At 41.5% G+C, this 22247-nt stretch overlaps 2 protein-coding genes across 6 annotated transcripts in view; both read right to left on the bottom strand.

Moving 5' to 3' along the window:
- C1QTNF12 (C1q and TNF related 12) overlaps positions 1-13725 on the bottom strand; it is a 32934-nt gene extending 19209 nt beyond the window's left edge. For 3 of the 4 annotated variants that reach the window (XM_082329021.1, XM_082329023.1, XM_082329024.1), the window contains exons 1-3: positions 8135-13725; positions 7108-7425; positions 6147-6406 (exon numbers count right to left, since the gene is read on the bottom strand). In XM_082329021.1, coding sequence (XP_082185147.1) covers positions 6147-6317 — 171 coding nt within the window. In that variant the 5' untranslated portion in view covers positions 6318-6406; positions 7108-7425; positions 8135-13725. Of the gene's footprint in view, positions 1-6146; positions 6407-6715; positions 7081-7107; positions 7426-8134 lie in introns of those variants that run through there. The other variant, XM_082329022.1, reaches the window with a different exon arrangement.
- Positions 13726-13860: 135 nt separating this feature from the next.
- UBE2J2 (ubiquitin conjugating enzyme E2 J2) lies at positions 13861-21188 on the bottom strand. Of its 2 annotated transcripts, XM_082329025.1 has the most exons (7): positions 20972-21188; positions 18990-19120; positions 18735-18775; positions 17782-17884; positions 17532-17670; positions 16952-17032; positions 13861-14997 (listed from the first exon to the last, which is right to left on the bottom strand). In XM_082329025.1, exons 2-7 carry the CDS (start codon positions 19118-19120, stop codon positions 14713-14715), a joined length of 780 nt encoding a protein of 259 aa, XP_082185151.1. In that variant the 5' UTR covers positions 20972-21188; the 3' UTR covers positions 13861-14712. The 2 variants fall into 2 exon arrangements, with proteins under 2 accessions (XP_082185151.1, XP_082185152.1); XM_082329026.1 differs by lacking the exons at positions 17782-17884; positions 18735-18775.
- Between the last annotated feature and the right edge of the window lie 1059 nt (positions 21189-22247).

Genomic DNA, 22247 nt, shown 5'->3' with positions numbered 1-22247 from the left:
AGGAACTGCAAAGTGCAGTCTCCAGAACACAGCAAACACAAGACCAGCGTCTTAGGAACTGAGATGCAGCATTTGCTGCAGATGTGGAAGAGACTGTTCAAATATTCCTGGTTTCTACCAGGCTGCAAGACAGGCATAAACTCCCGTCCACTGCAAAAATGAGGAAACAGGCCAGCTAGAAGCAGAAGCCAGCAATCATGGGCAGACTCTGACCATTAACTGTGAAGACAAACAGATGTCCTCAGCCTTTCTGGAGCTCCAGCTGTGAAGAAACAGGCCAGAGCAGACATCTTGTCAGGGAGAAAAAAAGAAATCCAGATGGCACATCCCAGAAAAATAAATGAAAAACTCCTGAAGTTAAAAAAAAAATAATAAAAAAATCCCATACCTCTCCAGTGGCTTGCTTAAATTACAAATCCCTCTACAAGACAGCCATGGCACTCCCCAATTTCTCCAGCACAAGGATGATTGACAGTTAAAATGAATGTTCCATCATTGTGGTATTATTATTTAATTACTATGGCATGCATGAGCAATCCCAGCAATAAGCATGCAAGCCTATATTTTTCTTGGCAGCAGCAGCCTGCAGCAGCCAGAGAGACCTTGCAGCCAACTCAGGTATCAGTCAGGACTGAGAACAGCCTTGGAATCCCAGCAAAGGGGACTTGTCCCTCCTGGGGTGCTGTTTACAGAGCAAAGCTAACCTACAGGAGGCAGGAGGAATCCTCATGTTAACTACAGTGAAATCGGGCTTGCTCCTGAACACTTGAAACAGTACCTCCAAAATCAACAGGAGCCTTGCCAGCAATTTTTAATAAACTTTCAATCAGGTCTTTTAACATTACTTTGGAATCCAAATACAATGGCACCTATCACTTCAGAACCAGTTTATGACACTGATGAGAAATTAGCCCATTCTCTCCCCAGCTTCCCTTGCAATAAAAGACAAGTTGAGCTGTAATTCAGACTGCTGCACACAAGCAGAACCTGCGGTTCTTTCTGGCTCCAACTCCCCGAACAGCACGCACTGCCCAGAGACACACACAGTCTCTGGCCAAGATTCAGCCAGCATGGAAGAAACCACTCGCAGAAATCTACAGTCAAGGAGCAGAGTCCAGATCCTGAGAAATTTCTGAACTCTATCTGAACTTTCCTGAAATTCAAGGATTCTGGGATCCAGTCTGCATCTCTGCTGAAAACCAAAGTGAAATGGAGAAAAGTAGTTTCAGAGTCCAGATGAATAAAAGGAAAAAGTCAACGCTACCTGTGAGCAAGTCTGTACACCGAAAAGCATCTCGAAGTGTTCTCAGGCACACCTAAGCATTTCTCAGGGTGGGACAGGATGGAAAGAAAGCATGAAAAGGTTACAATTTTGTGAGAGGACAGCATCCTTTCCACCTGCAATCAGAGATGTGTGTCCAAGAACACATACCTAACCATTCCAGTCTGCAGTCTTCATGCCTGCAAGTTTTGCTCAGTCATCTATGTATTTGTCCATCTGTGATGGAATTATATTCAAGAACTCTTTACTTAATAGTTAAGCAGTTGCCAGACACAAAATGGACCTGACTGAGCATTTCAATTATCTTAATCCACAAATTTCTATGTTGTTACACCTGATTTACACCAGCAAGGGTTATTGTCAGCTTCATTATGAAATTAGGAGCAAATTATTTATTTCAGTAGTGTATTTTACTTGGAACAGGTTAAAAAGTGACAAGATCACTTTTTTTTTTTTAGCATGAAAAAATCATATTTTGGCTGCTAATAACTTATGGTTATACACACTCTTGGTTATTAATGAGATGTAAAACCAAGGTCCTGACCACTTGTGGCTTTTACGGATTTCTCAAGAATTTTCCCTAGAGCAGAAGTGTTAGGTTTGGTATCTTAGCCAAATCCGAAATGGAATTCCTACCTATATTCCCACTATGTTTTGTGATTGAAAAATTATTCTTCACTCCTCTAAACAGCTATCTCAAAAAGCTTCTCCCCTCCACTTAAACACAAGCTGCCTTCAGTGGTCACACCCATAATGAATTTAATGAATCTAATGGAACAGCTCACGTGAACAGGAGCTACTCGGGGGGGGAAAACGCCGTGATGTCTGTTGCTGTGCTAGCTGTACGGCCGCGTTCATCAGAGCCACCCCTGGACGTACCAGTGGAGTTCTGTCGTTAGGGATGCCACAAAAAGGCAAGGAACTGAACAGCACCAATAGAACATGCGTAGCACAACGCGTCTAGCACACAAAACTACATCTGATGTAGGACTACATACTTTAATAATGAGCTTTAAAAAAAAAAAATCTTATAAACAGCTCTGCGAAATGAGACTAAGCACCGAGTTATTTGATATGCTGAGTCAGACATATGAATCCAACATTATTTCACATGGGCACAAGGAATTGCTAGGAAGCATGTTGTTATAGCCCTTCTTGTTCATAATATGCCAGAGCAAGACTGAGCATGACGACAGATACAAAACATGAAAGATAACATCACCTACTACAGACAAGTCACAGTCCAGTCCCTCTCATGGCTTTAACACTTGACAGGCCCAAAAATACTTTTCTCAGTTACACATGCAATCACACACTTCAGGCTAAGACTGAAATCTCTCTACAGAGGAGGAATGCAATCTGTGCAATGTCATTGAACCAGCTGCTGTTTTCAATTGGAAGCAAGAGGCCCCAAAGAAATAATTCAGAGAGATTTAAGTAACAAACCAGGTAGACCTAGCCCTAGATATTGAGAGAGACAGAAGGATCACAAAGGAAATAAAATTTCAAGAAATTATTGGCTGCCTAGTGGGTAACTAAATCAAAAAACATTACACTATTTCTTGCAAAAATTCCACTAAAGGTAAAATCCTGTTGACATCAAATCATACCTGAAATTTCACTGGAACGCTGAGTCAATCATTTTCCCCAGGTTAGGATGCTGCCTTTGAGGTGCTTAGCTGAATTACCCCTAAAAGCAGCTCACAGAACAGCTGAGGTTGGAAGGGACATCCACAGATTGCCTAGTTCAACACCCCCTGCTCTAAGCAGGTGAACTGCAGCAGGTTACTCTGGACCACGTGCAGTCAGGTTTTGACTGTCTCCAAAGACGGAGACTCTACAGCCTCTGCGTGCAGCTTTTTCCAGTGTTTGACCATCCCCACAGTAAAGAAGGTTTTTTTTCTTATGTTTAAGTGGAATTTTCTGTATTTCAACTTGTACCCACTGCCTCTTATCCTCTACTCAGGTATCAAATGGTAACTCCTGATCAGCATCAGCTCTATATAACCCTATATAATCTACTACTGCTGAACCCCTGTTAGCGTAATATCACATCTTGCAAGACAAGATCCATGTCTGGAAAAGGGAAGGAAAGCCTGGCAAGTGGCAGCTGCAGGTACTCAGCCACACACAGTCAAAGTAAGAAGGTCCAGTAGATTACAACCTCTGTATCCACCAGCCATGTTCTGCTCTCTCTCTTAGTCCACCTGTGTCGGAGAAGAAAACTCTCATGTGCTTAGCAAGCACATCACATTGACAGCAACTCAGCAAAGATAAGACTGGGAAAAAACTTGAAAAAAAAAAAAAAAAACAACCAAAACCAACACACTATTTTTCTGGAACTATCAGGTTTATCAGGAGATTTGAGACTTCTGCTTCCCTGTTTTAGGTAGAGGTTTCACCACATGACTCATGCACTGTGAATGTTAGAGGGGAGCTTTCTCCACTCCTTTTTGAAAAGAACTCCCAAGAGAAATTTGTCCCCAATTGTTTTGCTTAATTAGAAGGAAAACACATCTACCTTTTCAACAGTATGAATAAAAATCACTACTCTCAGCTAATATTTCACTCCCTGCTCCTTCTGCATTGATAAACCTACCAGCTGGCCACAAAGTCTTCCAAGGTAAACACAGCCTTAATTTTTACTGTACAAGGCCAAAAAAAATTCCATCTTTTCTGTTATGTGCTAGAGAGAAATGAAATGGGACACTGCTGTTGTTGCACTTTCCTGTGCAGGGCATCCTTTCATGAAAGACAACTTCTCACAGAAGTACCTTCAAGGCTCAGAGACATCAGTCTTCCATAGAGAACTGCTTTCAACCTTCCTTTAGCTTGATAGGTTAGGTAAGGATAACTTCACTATTACTTTACTTCTTCCTTTAGCGAATACAAATTGTTATGCTTTGCCATAAATGGCAACTGTCATTTACGCCAGAAATGGTGGCAATTCTTAAGTGCTGCGTTTATAGTACGTGTAAAATAATCCCTTAGCTTAGGCAGGTGCTATATAAATATAAAATACAATACAGTCACCCGTGACATTTAGAAGCAATACTTAACTAGAGCCTGGACTTCAACTTCAAACAGATTCCAAGGAAAAAAGTTCACACTGCAAAATTTGGGAGTGGATATCAAGCAGAGCTCACAAGCATTTACATCAAAGATTTGGTTTCGTCCTATCCCTATTAAACAGAACCTGCCTTCACTGAACTCGCCAGCTCTTACTGCAGCCAAACCTTTGCCATGGATATTTTAAAGCAAAGTATTTCAACACAGAAGCTGCAGCTTCCAAACAATGTCTGTTTTAATGAATGCCCACTAGCCTCAGAATAAGTACTGCGTTTCTTCCAGCAATAATGTATGTGTGACTATATCAGAATTAACCAGGACCAGTTTCTGCTTGCTTTTGCAATCAGAATATATTCTGCTTGCGGTCCAATACATTTCACATCAAGCCAAATTAATTCCAGAATAGACTGAAATTCAGTTGCACTAGATATGCATCTGGCCCCTTTTGCAAAAGCAGAATGAAGCAGTTATAGAGAGAGTAGAAGAAAGTGATTGATTATAAGCACCTCAAGAATTCAGCATGTATACAACCTGTCCTGACAGAGCCCTGCAACGCACAACAAAAAATTAGCTGAAGAAACGCTGCTTACAGTTCCCTAATGATAATTCTAAGTGCAGCAGCCAGCTTTTTTATATAGAGGACTGTTTCCCAGACTTGCCCAACCTTAACCAATTACTCTCACAATAGCATTGAATAGGATATTTAGAATGTCAGCCCAATTGTTCTAACTTGCCCCCTCTGCCATGCCCCAATTTTTGACAGGTTTGTTCCTCTATTGCTATAGTGACTGCCATCCCTAATGCTTGTGATCAAAGTCATGTTTTAGAGGTCACCTCCATTTGAAACAAGGGACATGTTTGTGTGAGCAGGGCAGAGAGAGAAGGGGCTGTGTGATAGGGGAGACTCCCTCCTTTCTCAGTGTTGTAGTCTCCCTTCCATTTCATCCTGCTCCTAATCCTAGGACCTGCTTTTAATTCCCTAACCTCCTCCCCTATTCCCAAGCATTCTATGCAAGTTTTCATCTTAAAGGATTCTGGGGGCTATGATCGACTGACTGGAAATTTTTTGCAGCTTTCAGCCTGAGGTGAGTCTCCCAAACATGTAACTGGAAGGATCCTACCCTGCAAAATTCACTCGCTAAGCCTAGCAAGTCATCAGCTACAGCCACCGAGGTATCACCGAGTCTTACGCTTGCCACTTATGCACAATTACCACCATCTTGAATCCTGTCCTAGAAGAGCCACAATCACCTTAAACAGATCATCTGACTACACCAAAATTTCTCTCATATGTAATTTTCAATCACCACAGCCTCTCTGGTGGAAGGTGCAGTGCAGAGAAAGCTCAGGCATGCTCAGGTGTTTATACGGTTGCCTAAGACAGTTTTGAAATCATGTTCCAGAGAGTAAAGGGTTTGCTTGCAAGAGATACATTAATATTCCAGTATCATTATTTTACTGCAATAGCCCAAGAGATTTTTTTAATCAGTTGTTTCTGAACAGGATAGTGTTCGTACACTGGAGCTCCAAAATGTCTTTACACTTAATCAGCTACTATGGGACTGGAACTTCAGTCATGCACATTCTAAAATAAGTTATATTAATAAATTGCAGTATTGCAGTGTTTGCTTCAGTAAGCTAGAAAATCAATCATGCAAAGGCAAAAGAGAGAGCATTTCTCTTTAAAATCAAATATAATCTGGCAAGATTGCCTCAATCATTGGAAAAAGGTAGCAGCATCGCATTATTGCCAGAAATAAGTTCTACCAAGCACTGACAACACATAAACACCTACCTTGGGATGCCCGTGCAGTTCTTCACTGTTTGAGAGGGTAGCATTGAACGGCTCTGTATACTGATTAGGTTCTTTCTTCATCTTTCTCTCTCTCTTTGCTGCCGTAACTCTGAAGAGGCAAAACTGCTGACAAAGTAAAGTTGCCACAAATACCCAGGTGCACCCCTTCATTTTGAAAAGGGAGGGGCCAAGTCAGGAAGGGCACTCTCCAAGCACAAAAACCTTCACCACCAATAATAGGAATAGACACAGACTTCTCTCTAAAAAAAATAAAAATTGAAAAGGTTAGAACTATTAAAGATGATCTTCCAGGCTACGTAATGTCAAATGAGCAGCATGCATGGATGCGCTGGTTGCTGGAGAGATCTCAGTTCAAGCAGGACACATGGAAATGGTATAGATAAACTTGTTTGAAAATCTGGATTCACTCGAAGAAAGAGGTAAGTCCATTCAGCCTCTTGAAGCTTACATAAATACAAGAGGCCCTGGAAAGTCCTGCCACCCACCTTGAAGTGTTGCTCCCCCCCCCCCCCCAATAAGTCTTCAGACTCGTTTAAAATGCACTCAACTATGAAACTTAGAGAAGTGAAATTGCTCAGGGCAGCAGTTGCTCAGGCCAGAGCTGACAACACGAACTCATTAGGGGGGCTGTTAGGTTGTTGTTCTTCAACAGGAGATTTCACTTTCTGTCATTTGAAGCATTGTGTTCAGTTCAAAGCAGGCTTGAATACATTCCCATCCATTCTCTCTTGAATGATATTTCCCTTCCCTCAGTGACAAGTGCTCATCCTTTCCTTTCAAGATGCTGGGGAACTGTAACCCAAGGTTGCTACAGCCACTGCTCTTCTGAAGAGGCTGAAAGCATCACAGCTCAGCCAAGTGCTCAGGCTTCTAAGGAGAAAATAAATTTCTCATATCATAAAAGTTAAAACAGGGAGAAACAAAGAATCTGAGGATGTACCTAGGTCCATTAGGAGCAGATAAAGTTTTCCCAAGTCTAGCTTCTCTCCCTCTTTAGCTGGGTTTATCTTCACTTTTCTTTAATGAGACGATGAGCAGCAAGTCCCGATGCCGCAAGCAGCTGTCAGGATGTAGAATCTGGTGTCTTTTTCATCCTCATCTCCCCTCACACTAGGCAAGATTTCAGGTACCTCTGAGTGTAGATCACGTCTGATTTTTCTGACTGCTCCTTTCCTCAGCTGCACACTGGCAAAACCCTCCTCAGCTTTTGCTTTACCTCAGCAAATAAGTACTTCTTTCCTGAATGAGTTTCCATCAACTTCAAGAAAGGGAAAAAAAAAAAAAAAAAAGAAAAAAAGGAGGAGGGATCACATTCTAGTGAGCTGTCAAGCCTATTCTCTTCACATTCCTATTAGACTCACTGATAAGTGGAGCTGGCCCGTGTGCCAGGCAGATTTAAATCAATGCCCGTTCCCTGCTCCCTCCCCTCAGCCCTGTTCTGTACCTCCCCTTCATTATCTCAGAGAAATCACCATTTTTCTGGGAAGTTTGTAAAACTGTACATGAGTGTGGTAGAGCTAAAAATATGTGGCTTGGAATATGCACTCAGCATCGCACCACACATTGATACCTCAGAACTCTTGCTTTATGCTCGTTAGCCGTGCTCCATACAACATTTTCCCCTAGCTCTCATTAGAGGCTGGCTCAGTGGGGGCTTTCTGATTTCTTTACAGGCGGGTGGGCTGTTTATGAAAAATAACAGAAAACCAAAGGTCACACATCTCCTACAAGCATTTCATAAGGGAGGTCTTGAAGTACGTGGACAGTCTGAAAATCTTTGTCAGTTCCCCACCACCTAGAACAAATATTCCTATTCTTTCTACAAATACGGAGAGTGATGCAAAAACTGAGATTGTACCATGAGAAAGTCCAAGAATGACAAAATGTTAAAAATCACATAATTTGAAGTCCCTTATGCAGTCAGCAAGCAACAGATTTACTTTCTTTTAACGATCCTTTTACCATACCTTCTGTAATCCAAGTAATAATGCCAGCACAGTTCTTCATTGGACTTTAAAGGCAGCCAGGGTGGATCGGGAGCAACAGCTCTATTATCTATGGCTCAGGGAAACTGAGGCATGGACAGTCTGAGCGCAAAATCAAGAAGCAGAATACAGCTTGTCTGGTGTTTTTTAAAGCATCTTTTGAGAGAAATGGAGTTGGGGAAAGAAAAAAGAGTGAGAGCAAGAAGAGAAGTTACACAGAAGCTAAATAGTTAACAGCATATCACCCCTCCCCCAACTAGCTCACATTCCATCAAAACTACGTGGCAGACTTTATTTGTTAATAATATTTAACTTTCTTTGGCGCCTTCTCATACTTAAGCCTCTTTTTTCAGGTTAGTTGTAGACAAGCCATGAATTTGTAAAAGTGCACTTGATGACACATTAATAGGACAATCTGTCATATTGCAGCTAAACAGCTTGACAGATCCACACACCATGGCAAGAAATGACATTCAAGGCTGGAATGGGGCAATCGCTTTTTTGGTCTGCTGGTGCAGGCTGCATCTGTCTGACTGCAACATCTCCTTTCCCATCCCAAGAGCCAAATCCAAAGACTGTATCCTCAGATTCAGGGGAACTGAATCCTAACTACGTTTGCAATCACAAGGCGAAGTTACTTGTTGGTCCAGTAGGACAAACTGACTGTAGCTAACTCCTGACTGTATACTTTTCTCTATGTTGGGCTGAAACAAGCGTCAGCACAGTTGTTACCTCTCCTCCAACCTTCAATTCAGCACTGGTATCATCTGTAGAAAACCGCACACCTGGCTGCTGCTGTTCTCACATCCTAGTTGCAGCAGTTCCAAAGCCCCTGAGTCTTGCCAATGCATGAAGAACACTCAACCCCCATTTGCAAAAAAAATAGGAAGAGGCCAACGTTGCACTTAACAGCACAGCAAACCAAGGATCTCAAAGTGACTGAAAAAACAAATAGTTTCTTCTCTGAGCTCAGCACCACTGCAGCAATAACGGGAATAGTTACGAATGTAACAATACCAATACTGCATGAGAAAAGTTTTGAAGTAGGGAAGGTATTATAAGAAGCCACATTTACATTTCAAAATTGCATGCAAGAACCCAAATTCAGTGTTTGCAAACACTGCAAGAAGTGTATATAAAGCTAGAGAGGACACTGAAGAGTCAGGCAAGAAACTTGTGATTTGGTCTTTCAATCTCTACTTATACAATTCACCTTTTACTCAAGATAGACCTTACCTAACTATGCTAAGGATAATATCCAAAGGGCAAAAGCCAGGATTTTCCCAGCGTTGCCCATTGTAGAGGTACTGAACAACTCCTAAGCCTTGGTGCAGAGATAGTGATTTTTTTAAGCCAATACAGAAGGCGGCACGTTACCATTCACTGACACACGCACACACGACTTCGTAGCCGATAAGGATCTAGAGCGCTGCTATGATAGATCCCTTAGGTTTAAATCTGAAATTTCCCAATGCTAGTCTGATAGAAACTCAAGCTGTTGCTTGGGTTAACATACAAAAGCTGTTGGAACAAACCCAAACACACCAGCAGACAAAAAGAGCAGCTTTGGGAAGGCAGACCAAGACCTTACGGCCACTTCGGTCGCCTTCTGCAGCATCCCCGCGGGGAGCTGCCCGCGGCCCGGTCCCGACAGCCCCTCCGTGCGGCTCTGTCCCGCATCCCCCCGCACAGCTCACGACCCACGCGGGATCGCGACGCCACCTCGTGGCAAACCCACGGAAACACCCAGCCGCTTGGCAAAACGGGGGAACGTTTGCTGCGGCTCCTAAGGTTTCTCTTGCAGTGGGGTCTTCGGCATGAAATAACATTGCTGGGGCGAAGCTTTTACCACTAATAAAAGGTTCCGAGTAAACCCTAACAAATCACCCTCATTCGCTGCCCAGAAAAGTCTTTTTCAATAACATGAGATGTGAATGCTTTGAGTTTGCGTTCGATAGCCTCCCGTTTGTGTGCGTAGGCAATTTTTGCACTGAAAACATGATTTTTCTGCTTTAAGAAGTAAGATCTGGCCTTTACTGGGCAGCAAAAAAAGTAGCAACTTGTATACTATTTGTCTTCCTGTGACTGGGTTGCAATATAAGCCACTCATAGCAACAAGTTATTGGCAGAAATTATTCAGAGACGTTCAGAAACTACTTCTTGAAGCACAGGGCTTAAGGTAATAATTCTTATTACAAATGGTGAGCTTGCTCTTCTGAAGACAAGACAGCTTGTCACCTGCTGACTGCTTACACATTTAAAGCAAGTTGGAGAATCCACAAGATGGGCAAGAAGCATCTCATTTCTTTGGCCTTCTGTGTACGGGAGAGTTTCCCATTTAATACTCGGCTAGACAGCCACTATCAATACCCACCATCCAGTTCAAATCCAAGTATCGTGCAAACGCAATGTGAGGTTTTTCCTTACAGAATTTGCCTAGGGTAGGGACAGAACAACGCCTGTCCTCACAGCAAGAATCCTACATGACTACACGGATCCGAAATACAGCAACACGGCTATCCTCATCTGACTGGCTCCTTACTAACACAAGCACCAAAAAAACCTGAGGCAGGGCAACTGACAAAATGAAAAACACAGAGTCGGAACAATGGAGTGCAAAACAACTCCAGGCACAAGGAATAAGAAAAAAAAAGGCAGAAATACCAGCGTTATTAAGGAAAATGCATTGTTTCATAAAACAAATTAGGACACAGCTCAGCCTTGGCAGATGTCAGTCAAGCAAAAAACCTCACTTCCATCAAGTTATTAAGAAATTGCTATTAGAAACAACTATGTTTTGGATCCACACACGCAACTGGAAGGGCAGCTCCAAATCAAATTCTAAAAGTCAAAAGTGAAGACAGCCTCTGAGCAACATTTACCGCTTTACACAGAACTGAAGCTGTCCAGATACCACCGAACAAGCTATCCAGATGTTAAGGGAACAGCAGCAGAATGAAGTCAAACTGTACTCAAAACAGCAACTGCTGAGTAAGTAGCAAGATTCCAAACTACTTCTTCTTCAGAGCCATCATCACTGTGGGCAAGAACAGTGCAACAGCATCTTAGAGTAGCTCCTACACGTCTCAGAGTAGGTACTGAAAACGGGTACTGCGCTACAGGGACAGCTGCGATGCTTACGTCATTACAGAACGCATGCCTCTCTGTAAAGGAACCGCATTATCAAACAAAAGATCTAAAAGTTACTACCTGTAGGTCTTCCTGGAGGTGTTTTACCACAGATGTAAATGATACCAAAAAAAAAAAAAATATATATAAATCTGGAGGCGGAAGAGATGCAGTTTTGCCAGAGTTTTTGTTTTCTAGTCCATATATATCCAGTTAGATTTCTTCCCAGTGATTCCTTTCCCAAAAACAGTCCCACAGAAAGTACAAATTTTATCATGAATGTTTATTATGAACAAACAACTTTACAATGCAGTCATTTCTACTCCTCAGTACATGCTTGAAGTACGGTAACTTCCATGACCTTGAAATCTTAGGGGGAGAAAAGTTACGACTACACACAAATCCAGGATTTTTAAAATCAAAAGGTCTTTAAAGGCGACCACTGAGATGTCCTCTGATTCAAGCTGCAAAAACTCCCTACCATCTGCATATAGCAATCTTACAGAAATCGATGAAATTGCAGCATGAAAGTGAAGGGCCAGACATTTGTTCCAGTATCATATACTGAGGGACAGCTTTTAGTTTTATTACGTTAAGTAATGCACTGCTTCAGGGCACGATAATATTTTTGCATGGCAAAGAATGGTTTACTCCATCTAATGACTTTGGTAACAAAAAGATCGGATACTGCGTACTATTATAAACGCTTTTAAAAAACACAAAACAGTAAAGCCTACACAAAAGGGAATAAATCTTCTGTTACCAAAGGCAAGGAGCAAGGAGATGTATCAAAGTCTTGTAAGCCATAGGTGCAAGGGTTCAGTCAGCTATTGCTCCTAGCTTTCAACAAATGGCACCTGAAATGACTGTCAAGCCTTTCTCTGAATCCAGGGTACTGAAGAGAAACTGCAACTGGAAGTTTTGTTTTGTTTTTTAGATACAACCAATCCTCAGAAAAAATGCAGCATGTCCAGGGTTTAACTGAAGTTTTTTTTGTTTCCAATTGCGGCACTTAACTAAAAACAAGAGACCCCCCTTCAAATACTTGGGTGTAGCTTAAGGCCGACTTCTTGTCACGTAATAAAATGTGTTTTATTCAACATCTCCAGATTTTACTAGTTCTTTTACCTTGGTCAGGTACACTTCACAAAAGATGCAAACACACCATGCCCAAGGTCTCCTTGCCTTTGTCTTCATTTATGTGGACAAAATAACTTCCATAAGATAAGATGATAAACACGGATAACCAATTATAAGCTTTTGTCTGTAGGCAATGTCAATGGTAATAAAAGGCATTGTGAGAACACAAACATTGTTTGAATGATACTAAGATCTAGGAGGCAGAACAGCCTCAGCTACAGGTCCATATGCTTTGAGAAAAAAAAATAAATCAGTCCGACAAGCCATCTCAAAAATCCTAACACTGCAGGAAAGACATGACACTCCCCCTTCCTTTCCAGCACACCCCCAGACCGACAGAACACAATTGCTTCTAGATAGATAAAACTGGTGCTTCTCTTTTTACAAGAGCTGATTAAGCACATACAAGAGGTAAATTAAAAAATAGTTATAAGATTTGGTAAAACCGCAAAATAAAATTAAAAAAATCAAAAATTTATAAATACATTTTAAAAACCATCCTTTTCCAAATTCCATCCCCACACACCCCATCTCCTCCTTCCCTTCCTTACTTCAGTAAGAACTGCTTTAAGATTTCTTTAGTATAGAGCTGTTCTGCTAGTTTTGGTAATTCCTACCTATTGCAGAGAATTGGTCACATTTATTGATGCTCTAAGCTGCATGGCTCATGGGTTAACAGTATGTTTTTGCTTACAATTCAAGATACCAAGGAGAAGCAGAGACAGAAAACAAACCTGAAAGGGAAAATATTACAGTTTCAAAAAAATTCTTAGCTACATGAGGTAACATTTATTTGGGCTCTTCACAATACTTAAAGTAAGACTATGCAGTCAGATGCAGAGCTTTTTACCCTGCTATCACCTGTGACAGTTTGTTGTACCATTAACAGTGAATGTGTTCTTCCCCAGATGCCTAGGCATCACTGTCAATTACGAAAAGGCACAGTAAGCTTGCCTCTGATGAAACACAGCATTTGGATAAAATTAAGCAGGGGGGAAACCCAAGCAAACTCAGTTAAAAAAGTAATTTCAGACTTTTGAACTACCTAGGAGCTTCAGTGTTTATCCACAGTCCTGTCACCCCATGAACAAACACCGGTATTTCAGTCATCAATCATCTGAAGGGGAACAATGAAGAACTTAAACCTCAAAGCAAAAAGCTTCTAGAATCTCAGATGAATTAGAAGAGTTTGGGTTTTGCTTTTTGTTGTTGGTGGTGGTTTTTTTAAGTTTATGCAAATCTTCAAGTAAGCAAGTGGAACTAATTTTAAGGGTTTACTTCAGCTAGTGACACTTCAGATTAATTCAGTTGACTCTGAAGAAGCTGGTTTGTTATTCAGACTCATTTGTCTTTTCATCTTCACAAGGGCTAGGGTTGCTTCATTTCCCAAAGCCCAAGAAATCCAGAGAAGATTTTCTGAATACACAATCAACTCTCCATTGGTGTGTGCAGTTTTATTATTTTTTCCAACAGTGGCACCTTGTGATCAAAATTAAGTATTACAGCTTTCAAATATAACATCTCCCAAAATGGAAATCTGTAAGTGAACAAATCCAAACCAATACTCGATATGGGTACCCCCACTGAAGACTGATTCAAATGCTTTTTCTTGCTAATTGTTCCTAAAGGCCGATAACTGCACTTCTTGTAGCCCAAATAAAACCTTCGATTACACTGTGACAATTTAGACAACACATTTAACACACACGGTGTTATTTTCCCACTCATCTAATCACTACTGACTAGATATGCGATGATGTTCATTCTATTTTAAAAAAGAAACCAGCAATCTTCTGTAGCATCAATGTTCACGTTAACCAAACCCTTACCAAGTCCACATGAAATCTCTACTTGAATCACTTCAACACCTCTACGGACTCTTCCCTAATGAAAATAAAATACGATATGCATAAATTGTGAAATTTTAAAAATTGTTCAATGAAGTAAAAAGCCTTATTTGCTTAAGATTTTCAAATTTCAAATAACCGATGGAGAACTGCTATAAAAATCAAAGCACTAGAAATGTTAGCATCTCATCAATAATGCTTTGACTTGTTTGTGAGCCACTACTAGATAGTAGCGAGGACAAGAGGATCTGTGAGCAGAACTTCTTTTAGTTTTCTGACTAATCAAAACTACTCCATTTCCCAAACATAACCCATGAGCCAACCAATGTTTTACCGGCAACTTGGTAAAACAAATATTTATCCCAGTGTCAGAGTCAGATGCCCAAAGAGTCCCACTCATTCTGCAACTACCACTAATTTGGTCTTGGATTTCTTTTATCATCCTCATTCTTGCGCTATGCTTCTCAGTACATACTTGACTGTGTAGGCAAAGGCTGCAAAACCAACTATAACAAACAAGTTCGCCAAAGCTCCGCCTAAAAGTCCATGGTTACGATTGGCCTGCTGGAGACCTGGATGATTGGCAGGTGCCAGTGGTACATGCCCGTTAAGAAGGGGTATTCCATTCTGACCGTAGTGTGCTTCCCCATCAGGGACAACATCTGGTAAAGGGAGGGATGGAGGTCGGTTACTGAGCTCTTCTTGTGCTTTCTGTTTTTGTTTAATCTCCTGGAGAAAGAAAAAAGAAAACTGAATAGCTGGAAGTGAAAGTGGTGAAGCTATTGAGTGTTTTGAAAAGATTTCAGAACCCGAGGTCTTACACAACTTTAGGAAAAGGATATGGTATATTTCTTTATATTGTAGGTCTTTTAAACTAAACTAACTGCATTACAGACATTCGCACGGTCTCCCCAACTTCTTCCAAAGTGACCTACTTCAGTAGTTGACACTAACAGTCATTTGGCCAAGTTTATTTTTAGTTCACATGTACATTTTCTGAGAAGCTTTCTTCCAGAAACGAGAAATTCTTGCATAAAAAAAAAATCTTGCACGTCCAGCTTGTTTTGAACACAAGACATTAAAAAAAGACGAAGAAAGCAATCATAGAAGCTTAGAAGGATTAGGCTGTAAGTATTACATGTTAAAAATCTGCCTGTACTTGGAAGACAACAGCAGTTCTCTGTTACTGTCTTCAGACTTTGCCAATGATTTAGGTACTGGCAAAACAGTACTGCAGAAAGTATTTGCAATTATCTGGCATTCTTGTAACTGATAAGAAAACGCAATTAAGACCTTCACTTCAGATTTGTATCTGCATGAGGAAGAAAGAAAATGGAGATAAAACTTTTCTTTTCCCAGAAGGATGTCCCAAAAGGAGATAAAGAGGGGGAATGGTTTTTAGGCTACAGCTTTGTGAATACCTTTAAGAATAACAACAGATGAATCAAACCTGAAGTTCCATAAGCACTCACCACTCTGCCCAGAAAGGCCATTTCTGTTTGTGGACAATGTTTACTTCAGTAGCTGGGCTCATATGTTTATGACCTTAGGACCTATCTCTACCAAAACCACACATCTCTCACACTTAAGAAAACAGCTGGAAAAAGGCTCTTCTGAATCTTTTCCCTACTCTTCTACAGTATATATTCTTTGTGCAATAATTAAGACCTGCAATTTAGTGAAATTTGTACAACCCAAAACAGTTTGCCTGGCAAAATAGATTTTATGCCTAGAATTCCAAATTACAATGAGCATCAGCATCATAATATTGTGACTCCACAGTCATGAAACAGAGTCCATAACAGAAAACTGTTCCCATTCACATGGCATGCAGAAAATTAACTCTCAAAGTCTCAATAGCAGGCTGAAAGAACTGAATTCCTTTACTAAGAAGTTACAGGGAAAGAACCATCTTGAGACAGGAGTGAAGAAAGGAGCATCCTTCATTTGTAATAGGTGAGACCTTTTAGAACCAAGTACCATCAGTGGAAATTGGCTAGAGAATCCCAGAGGTCTGAATGAAGTGAGATTCTTTTTTTTTTTTCTTTCTTAAACCTACACCATCTATAAATCTGTTGTCTGGCTGAAAGGTAACCATTTTCAGAACCTTACAGAAAGCAAATTTCTATTTCCTTCAGCTGTTACCTATACATGACAATATAAACTGTGTTATCAACAGACCTACAAGGTTAGTGTTGTGCAAGGAAGATACATACCCTAAAAAGATATCACCCATTCTCAGAAGTTAAGCAAGAAGAATATAAGTGTCTCTGATCTTAAAGGAGAATTAAGAAAAAAAAAATCTAGGATATTAATGGACCAAGTCCAGATGTACAAAGATTAGTCCTATCCAAACTCAAGAAAACACAGTATACAATTCTAAAATATTGGGACCGCAAGCACATCTGCTGCATGTGCAGCTCAGTCAAGGCTATGATACCAATCCTAAATACACATATTTGATTCTCTATACAATCAATCTTTGTGCATCAGAAAAACAATTCCATTTCAAGATTCGAGTTTTTAATTCTTACACATAGCAAAAGCGCCTTTTAAAAGGCTTCCAAGACTGACAAAAGTAGCTACTGTCTGGGAAGAGTCCTAAACAATTAGTTTACAGACCTACACAGAGAAGCTGAAAAACCACAGAAAACCAAATTATTGCACGGATGAATTCCCTTACCTCCACCACTTCAGGGAAGAGCTCGCAGAAGACTTTATCTTTTAAATTAAATGCTAAGCTTTGTGCAGCAAGCTGTCTTTTCTGTGGAGGAAACAAAAATTATCAGCAGTTGTATATAAACAAAGTTAATATACTTTAATTCAATATCTGATTATTTCCCACAAGAACGGTGCAAACCACTAGCCAACTAGTTTCTAACGTTTACAGCTTCACACTTGTCTATATTATTCACTACAACGGTCATTTCTAGATATAAGTTATGTTCTCAATTCTTCATCTTATGGGATTCGCGTTCTGTGCTAGCGCGCCTGCTTGGCAGACACTTCAAGAGGAAGGAAGGAAGGAGAAAGTCCTAACCATACTGTTTACTAAAAGGGATTTTAAGATCTCTAAGAAATTCTCTCCCCATCCCCACACTACCTAAGACTGACTTGATTCATCTGCCCATCATCTGTAGTAGGCAACAACATAGTCATTTCTGAGATATCAAAAGGCCAGCTGCTGCTGCTGTTTTAACTTGGAGGTCATATTCAATATCCCCTAAGCTGACAGAAGGCACATCACAGGGTCTGGAGCTTACTGTGAACTCTGACGTCTCTATGCTGCCCAGTGTCGGGCCCTTTTCCACCATAAAACTAAGAAGGCCCGTCAAGATCGTCGAGACTGACCAAGCTGGATTCCATGTATCCGGGTGGAAATCAGTGATTGAAAGACACAACCTTCAAAAGGATAAGACAGGCAGTGTTTTATTTTTGCCATCAAAATTATTACACATTATACATATTGCTAAAATGGTGTTAATTGCTTAAGTGTTAGAAGAAAATCCTTACCTTGTATTACACTTAAACCTTCCATTAGGTGTAATCATATAAATACTAGGAGGTTTAAAAGGAAATTCTCTGGGGAATATTAGTTTCCCATGATAATAGCCACCTGCATTACATAAAGAGATGAATTACTTATTTTGCATGAAGATGAAGTCCTAACCTGCTACTCAAAATGGGCCAAATAAAACCCTTTACTTGTCTCCTTCTCCCCCTCACATTAAAGAGATCAAGCTCATCATCTTGTGCCTCTAAACCACAGGAATAATGATCTACACCTGCAGCAGATTTACTTTGGAGGCAATTCTCTCACATGCATATTACAAACAGTACTCTCTGTTGCCAAGTCTGTAATACATTTAAGGAAAACCAGCCAAAGTGTATTTAATACAATACAAATGGGTTCGTTTTCCAGAAACACAGGTAACTGCAAATACAACCCTATGAAGAATCCAATTTCAAAAAGCATTTTGTGAGAGGCTCCAGAAGACGTCGTGAAATACGTGACTACAACAAATTAATAAGGCTTTTACGTTCCTCACTTTCTCCAGAGAAATTCATAAAGACACTATATGTCTCAGTTCACTGAGAACATTTATGTGTTAACAAAATGGGATTTTTTGAAATTATCTTTGACTGTCACATACTATCTAAAGCGAGTTATCTGCTCCAAGATCCTTAGCAATTACTTAACAGGAAGTTATCTGTCTTCAGTTTAACCTAAATGTGGTTTTGTTAGAATCCTTGATAACAAAAAAAATTACTAATAGACAGCGGTACCTCTACCTCTTTTCAACAAGCTATCACACAAGTCAGGGAGAGCTTTGAAACTGCAATAACAGTTTTTAAAGCTATTTACAGTAGTTATATTTTGCTCATTCAAACAGGCATGCAATTACTCAGGCATGCCAATCACAACATAAAGTACATGCACACTTTCGCTACATGCTAACTTTTACCTTCATAGGGAGTCATTTCAGGTCCTCGTACTACATAGTGCCTAGGACAAAGAAGGAAATTTAAACAGTATGAAAGCCATCATACATCAATTTCTGTAGAAAAATGAAGATCAGTATCACTTCAGCAAAAGTTTCACACTCCACCTCCCAAAACCAAGATTCCCATACAATCTGTAGGAGTGAGGGAGTCAGACTTGATGACCTGGAAAATCTTGTTCTCTCCACAAGTGCTGAACAGTTCATTCTAATTCTTACCATTCAAGGATATTAGATGGGAGGGGCTCTGCACAGATATAAGGCACTGGATCTTTCTTAATTCGAAGGTAGTCTTGTTTAAGTCTCTGTGTCGCTGTCGTTGGTGCTCTCTTATTACTGTTGTTGCTCATCTAGTTTTTGAAAAAACACATATAAACACAATCTCAATACAATCTTAGTAGACACAGAGCTACTATGCTTCATTGAACACAACTCCAGATTTTTGCAAAATCCACTTTACAGAGTATATTTTTTAAAAATAAATTAAATTACCATAACTTTTAAGTGGCAAGAACCATGCAAAATCTTAACCAAGTAACACACTCCCAAGAGACTCTGTATATTGCCAAAACGGGAAAATCCTCCTTCCAGAACACTGCTGTTTAAAAACCACAGTGAACTGCTATCGTGAAAATATGCTGCACTGTAGAACCCACTTGAACTCTTAATAACCAGTCCTGCGTTTGTGCTGAACACACATCATTATAACACTGTTTTAAAGGGCTTAGTCTTTTTGAGTAATTCATTTCCCTATTCAGTTTGAATATCTATTATGTAAATTTGCCCATGATGTAAATTCGTTTGCTGTTTCTAGACATCCAGTTATTTGTACTGACTTTGAGGTGAAGGATTTTACATTAAATCTGCTGCCTGCTTAAGAGTCAGTGGAATTTACAGAAGGGAATTTCTGAGCCAGATTATTCTCTTCCAGATAAACAAAGAACTCATCCAAAATGAGACAAGTCAGTGTGAAGAAAGGAAATTCCATGCTGCTTACAAGACAAAGAAAGCATTAGCCCTTACAATGCACCTACAGAACACATACCAATTAACAACTGCTATTTAACTCACTTTCCTCCGAAAAATTTAGCAAGTTACTTAGCTTTATACATGGGAATTCAAGCAAGAACAAAAAGGAAATATTTTACAAACAGCTTGTATCAAGAAATAAGACAGTGCTTACAATATGATAGCAGCATTTGACACGAGAAGTATGTTAAATGCCTATAATCCTTTCTATTCCTTTACTTCAAACAAATAGCCAAGTACAGTTTATTAAAGAAATAATATTCAATCCACAAGCAACAATTGTATGCAGTCAAATATTCAAACTCTACTCAAAAGAAACGCGTCTAACGGGGCTTTTGTCAGAATTACTGTAAATCATTGCTTGAAGCATACAGTTTTTTCTTGAAGGAAGTCACACATGGTTTTTAAATCACACCTCCTGAAATCATAAAATTGAGATTTTTTTTGTCTAAAGAAGCCAGTTTTGACTTTAAAATCTAGATTAAATCATATCTTTTTAATTTAACACAATTATTTGTCCTGAAGCTTTGCAACAGCGCCCCTCACTATGGACTGCAAAAATACACTGAAATACTTTACAGCACTAAGTATAGTTATTCGGATTTTAACACCCCTCAAAGCCTTATCTGAAAGAACATTTGCATCTTAAACGCAGAAAATAAACGGCAACATTTACAGTAGCTACGACCGCAAACCGATTTTCCCCATCTCAACAATACAATTTACCAGAAGCAAACAAGAAAGCAGCCTGCCAGCCTTTAGACAGCCAAGCAGCAGCAGCACGATGCGCCCAAGCCCTGCTGCCAGCCCGGCAGGGCGGAGCAGAGAATTGAGGCCAGGACACCGCAGGTCCCCGGCCCCCAAGGCCCCACAACCGCCTTGTGGAAGAGGCAGCCGTGCACGACATGGCGCCCAGCCAGCGCCTCTTGCTGCGGGTAAGCCTGAGCCCGGCCCTGCCGGTGGCCGCTCCGTGCCTGAGGAGACGGGCAGCGAGTGGAAGAACGGAAGAAAGAGCAAGAGGACAAACGGCGGGCTCACGGCCTGCAGCGAGCCGGCTGCCCCGCCCGGGCCCCCCCAGGCCAGGAAAGGGAGAGACAGAGGCAGGGAGGGAGACAGCCGAGCCCCTCCGAGCTCCCTCACGGGCTCACCCCGCCGGCCCAGGCCCCACTCACCTCTCCCTGCTAGAGCAGGCCCCTCCGCCGCCGGGACGCCCCACCTGCCCGCAGCCGGAGGCCAAGCGAGGAAGGGAAGGAGGGGAGGAAGGGAGAAAAGAAGGGAGCGCCACAGGAGAGAGCGGGCGGGCAGGGCAGGGCCGCGACCCCCACGCCTCCCCGCTGCGGCGCGACCGCGGCTCCCAGCCAAGATGGCGGCCCGGCGAGGCGGGGCCAACGCAGCGCTGGCGTCTCCTTCCGGGAAGGAGCCGCCCCGCTTCCGGGGCGCGGGGGCGTCACCCACAGCTCAGCTGATTTCCGGTTCCGCAATGGCGGCCCCGGGGGCTACTGAGGGGCCGAGCGCGCCCCAACGCCTCCGTGAGGCGGCCCCGCAGCCGGGGAGGCAGCGGAGCAGGGGCGGCCCCGCCTGGCCGCTGCCCTCCGGACCGGGTGGGCTGAAGCTGCCGTGTTCCCCGGGCTGCAGAGCCCCCGGGCCGCGGCCCTCCGCGTCCTGCTGCGAGGCCTTGGCCGTGGATGAGGCTCCAGACCCCGCGAGGGTGACGGGCAGGCCGTGCCCTGAGGAAAGCCTGTGTGAACGGTCACGTCGTCAAGGCAGAAAGTCAGCCGCGAGGAAAGAAATAGCAGTAACAGAAGTCTGGTGTGCTTTGACATCGCCATTCAATTATTACAACTTTCTAGAAGATTATATTTGGGAAGGATCGTGGGGTTGTCTGAATTTTTTCTTTCCTGAAAAAGAATTGGTTTGTACGTGGTTTTTTGCTATAAGTCTCTTGAGTCTTTTCTTCAAATTCCCAGTGTTCATAAAATGGATAAATCCAAACTCATTTTCAGTCATTCACTACACAGGCAATATTTTTTGTTGCAGGATTCCGCTAGCAGGCCCGTAAAAGTACAGCAAATCATTTTGTATCATATTCATGCATTTGTTGTTTCAGTACTGTATAAGAAGAGGAAATCAAGTTACTCCCTTATAGTTAGGAGGCCAAATGTGACGGGAAGATGTAGTGTCTATTCACTCTTAATTTAAGATCGCATATCCAGACCATCTTCTGAGAAAATGCTGCAAAGTGTTGCTCCGTTGAAGTGAACACAGGGTTCTCCTAAGTCTTAGGTCCTTAGCTCACTGTCTAGCACAATTGCACACAGCCCTTTCCCTTAAGGGATTATGTGAGATGCCTACGCTTAAAAGATTAAACATTTAAACAGCATTGGTATTGTGAAGTGTTTTGTAAAACACAAAATGCCACCTGGCCCTAACATCATTCTTGGCGCAAAA

The sequence above is a fragment of the Platalea leucorodia genome (assembly GCF_965183815.1).
Source record: "Platalea leucorodia genome assembly, chromosome: 17".
NCBI classification, from domain to species: domain Eukaryota; kingdom Metazoa; phylum Chordata; class Aves; order Pelecaniformes; family Threskiornithidae; genus Platalea; species Platalea leucorodia.
The sequence above is the reverse complement of the archived record's forward strand: the minus strand, read 5'-3'. Positions and strand labels throughout refer to the sequence as shown.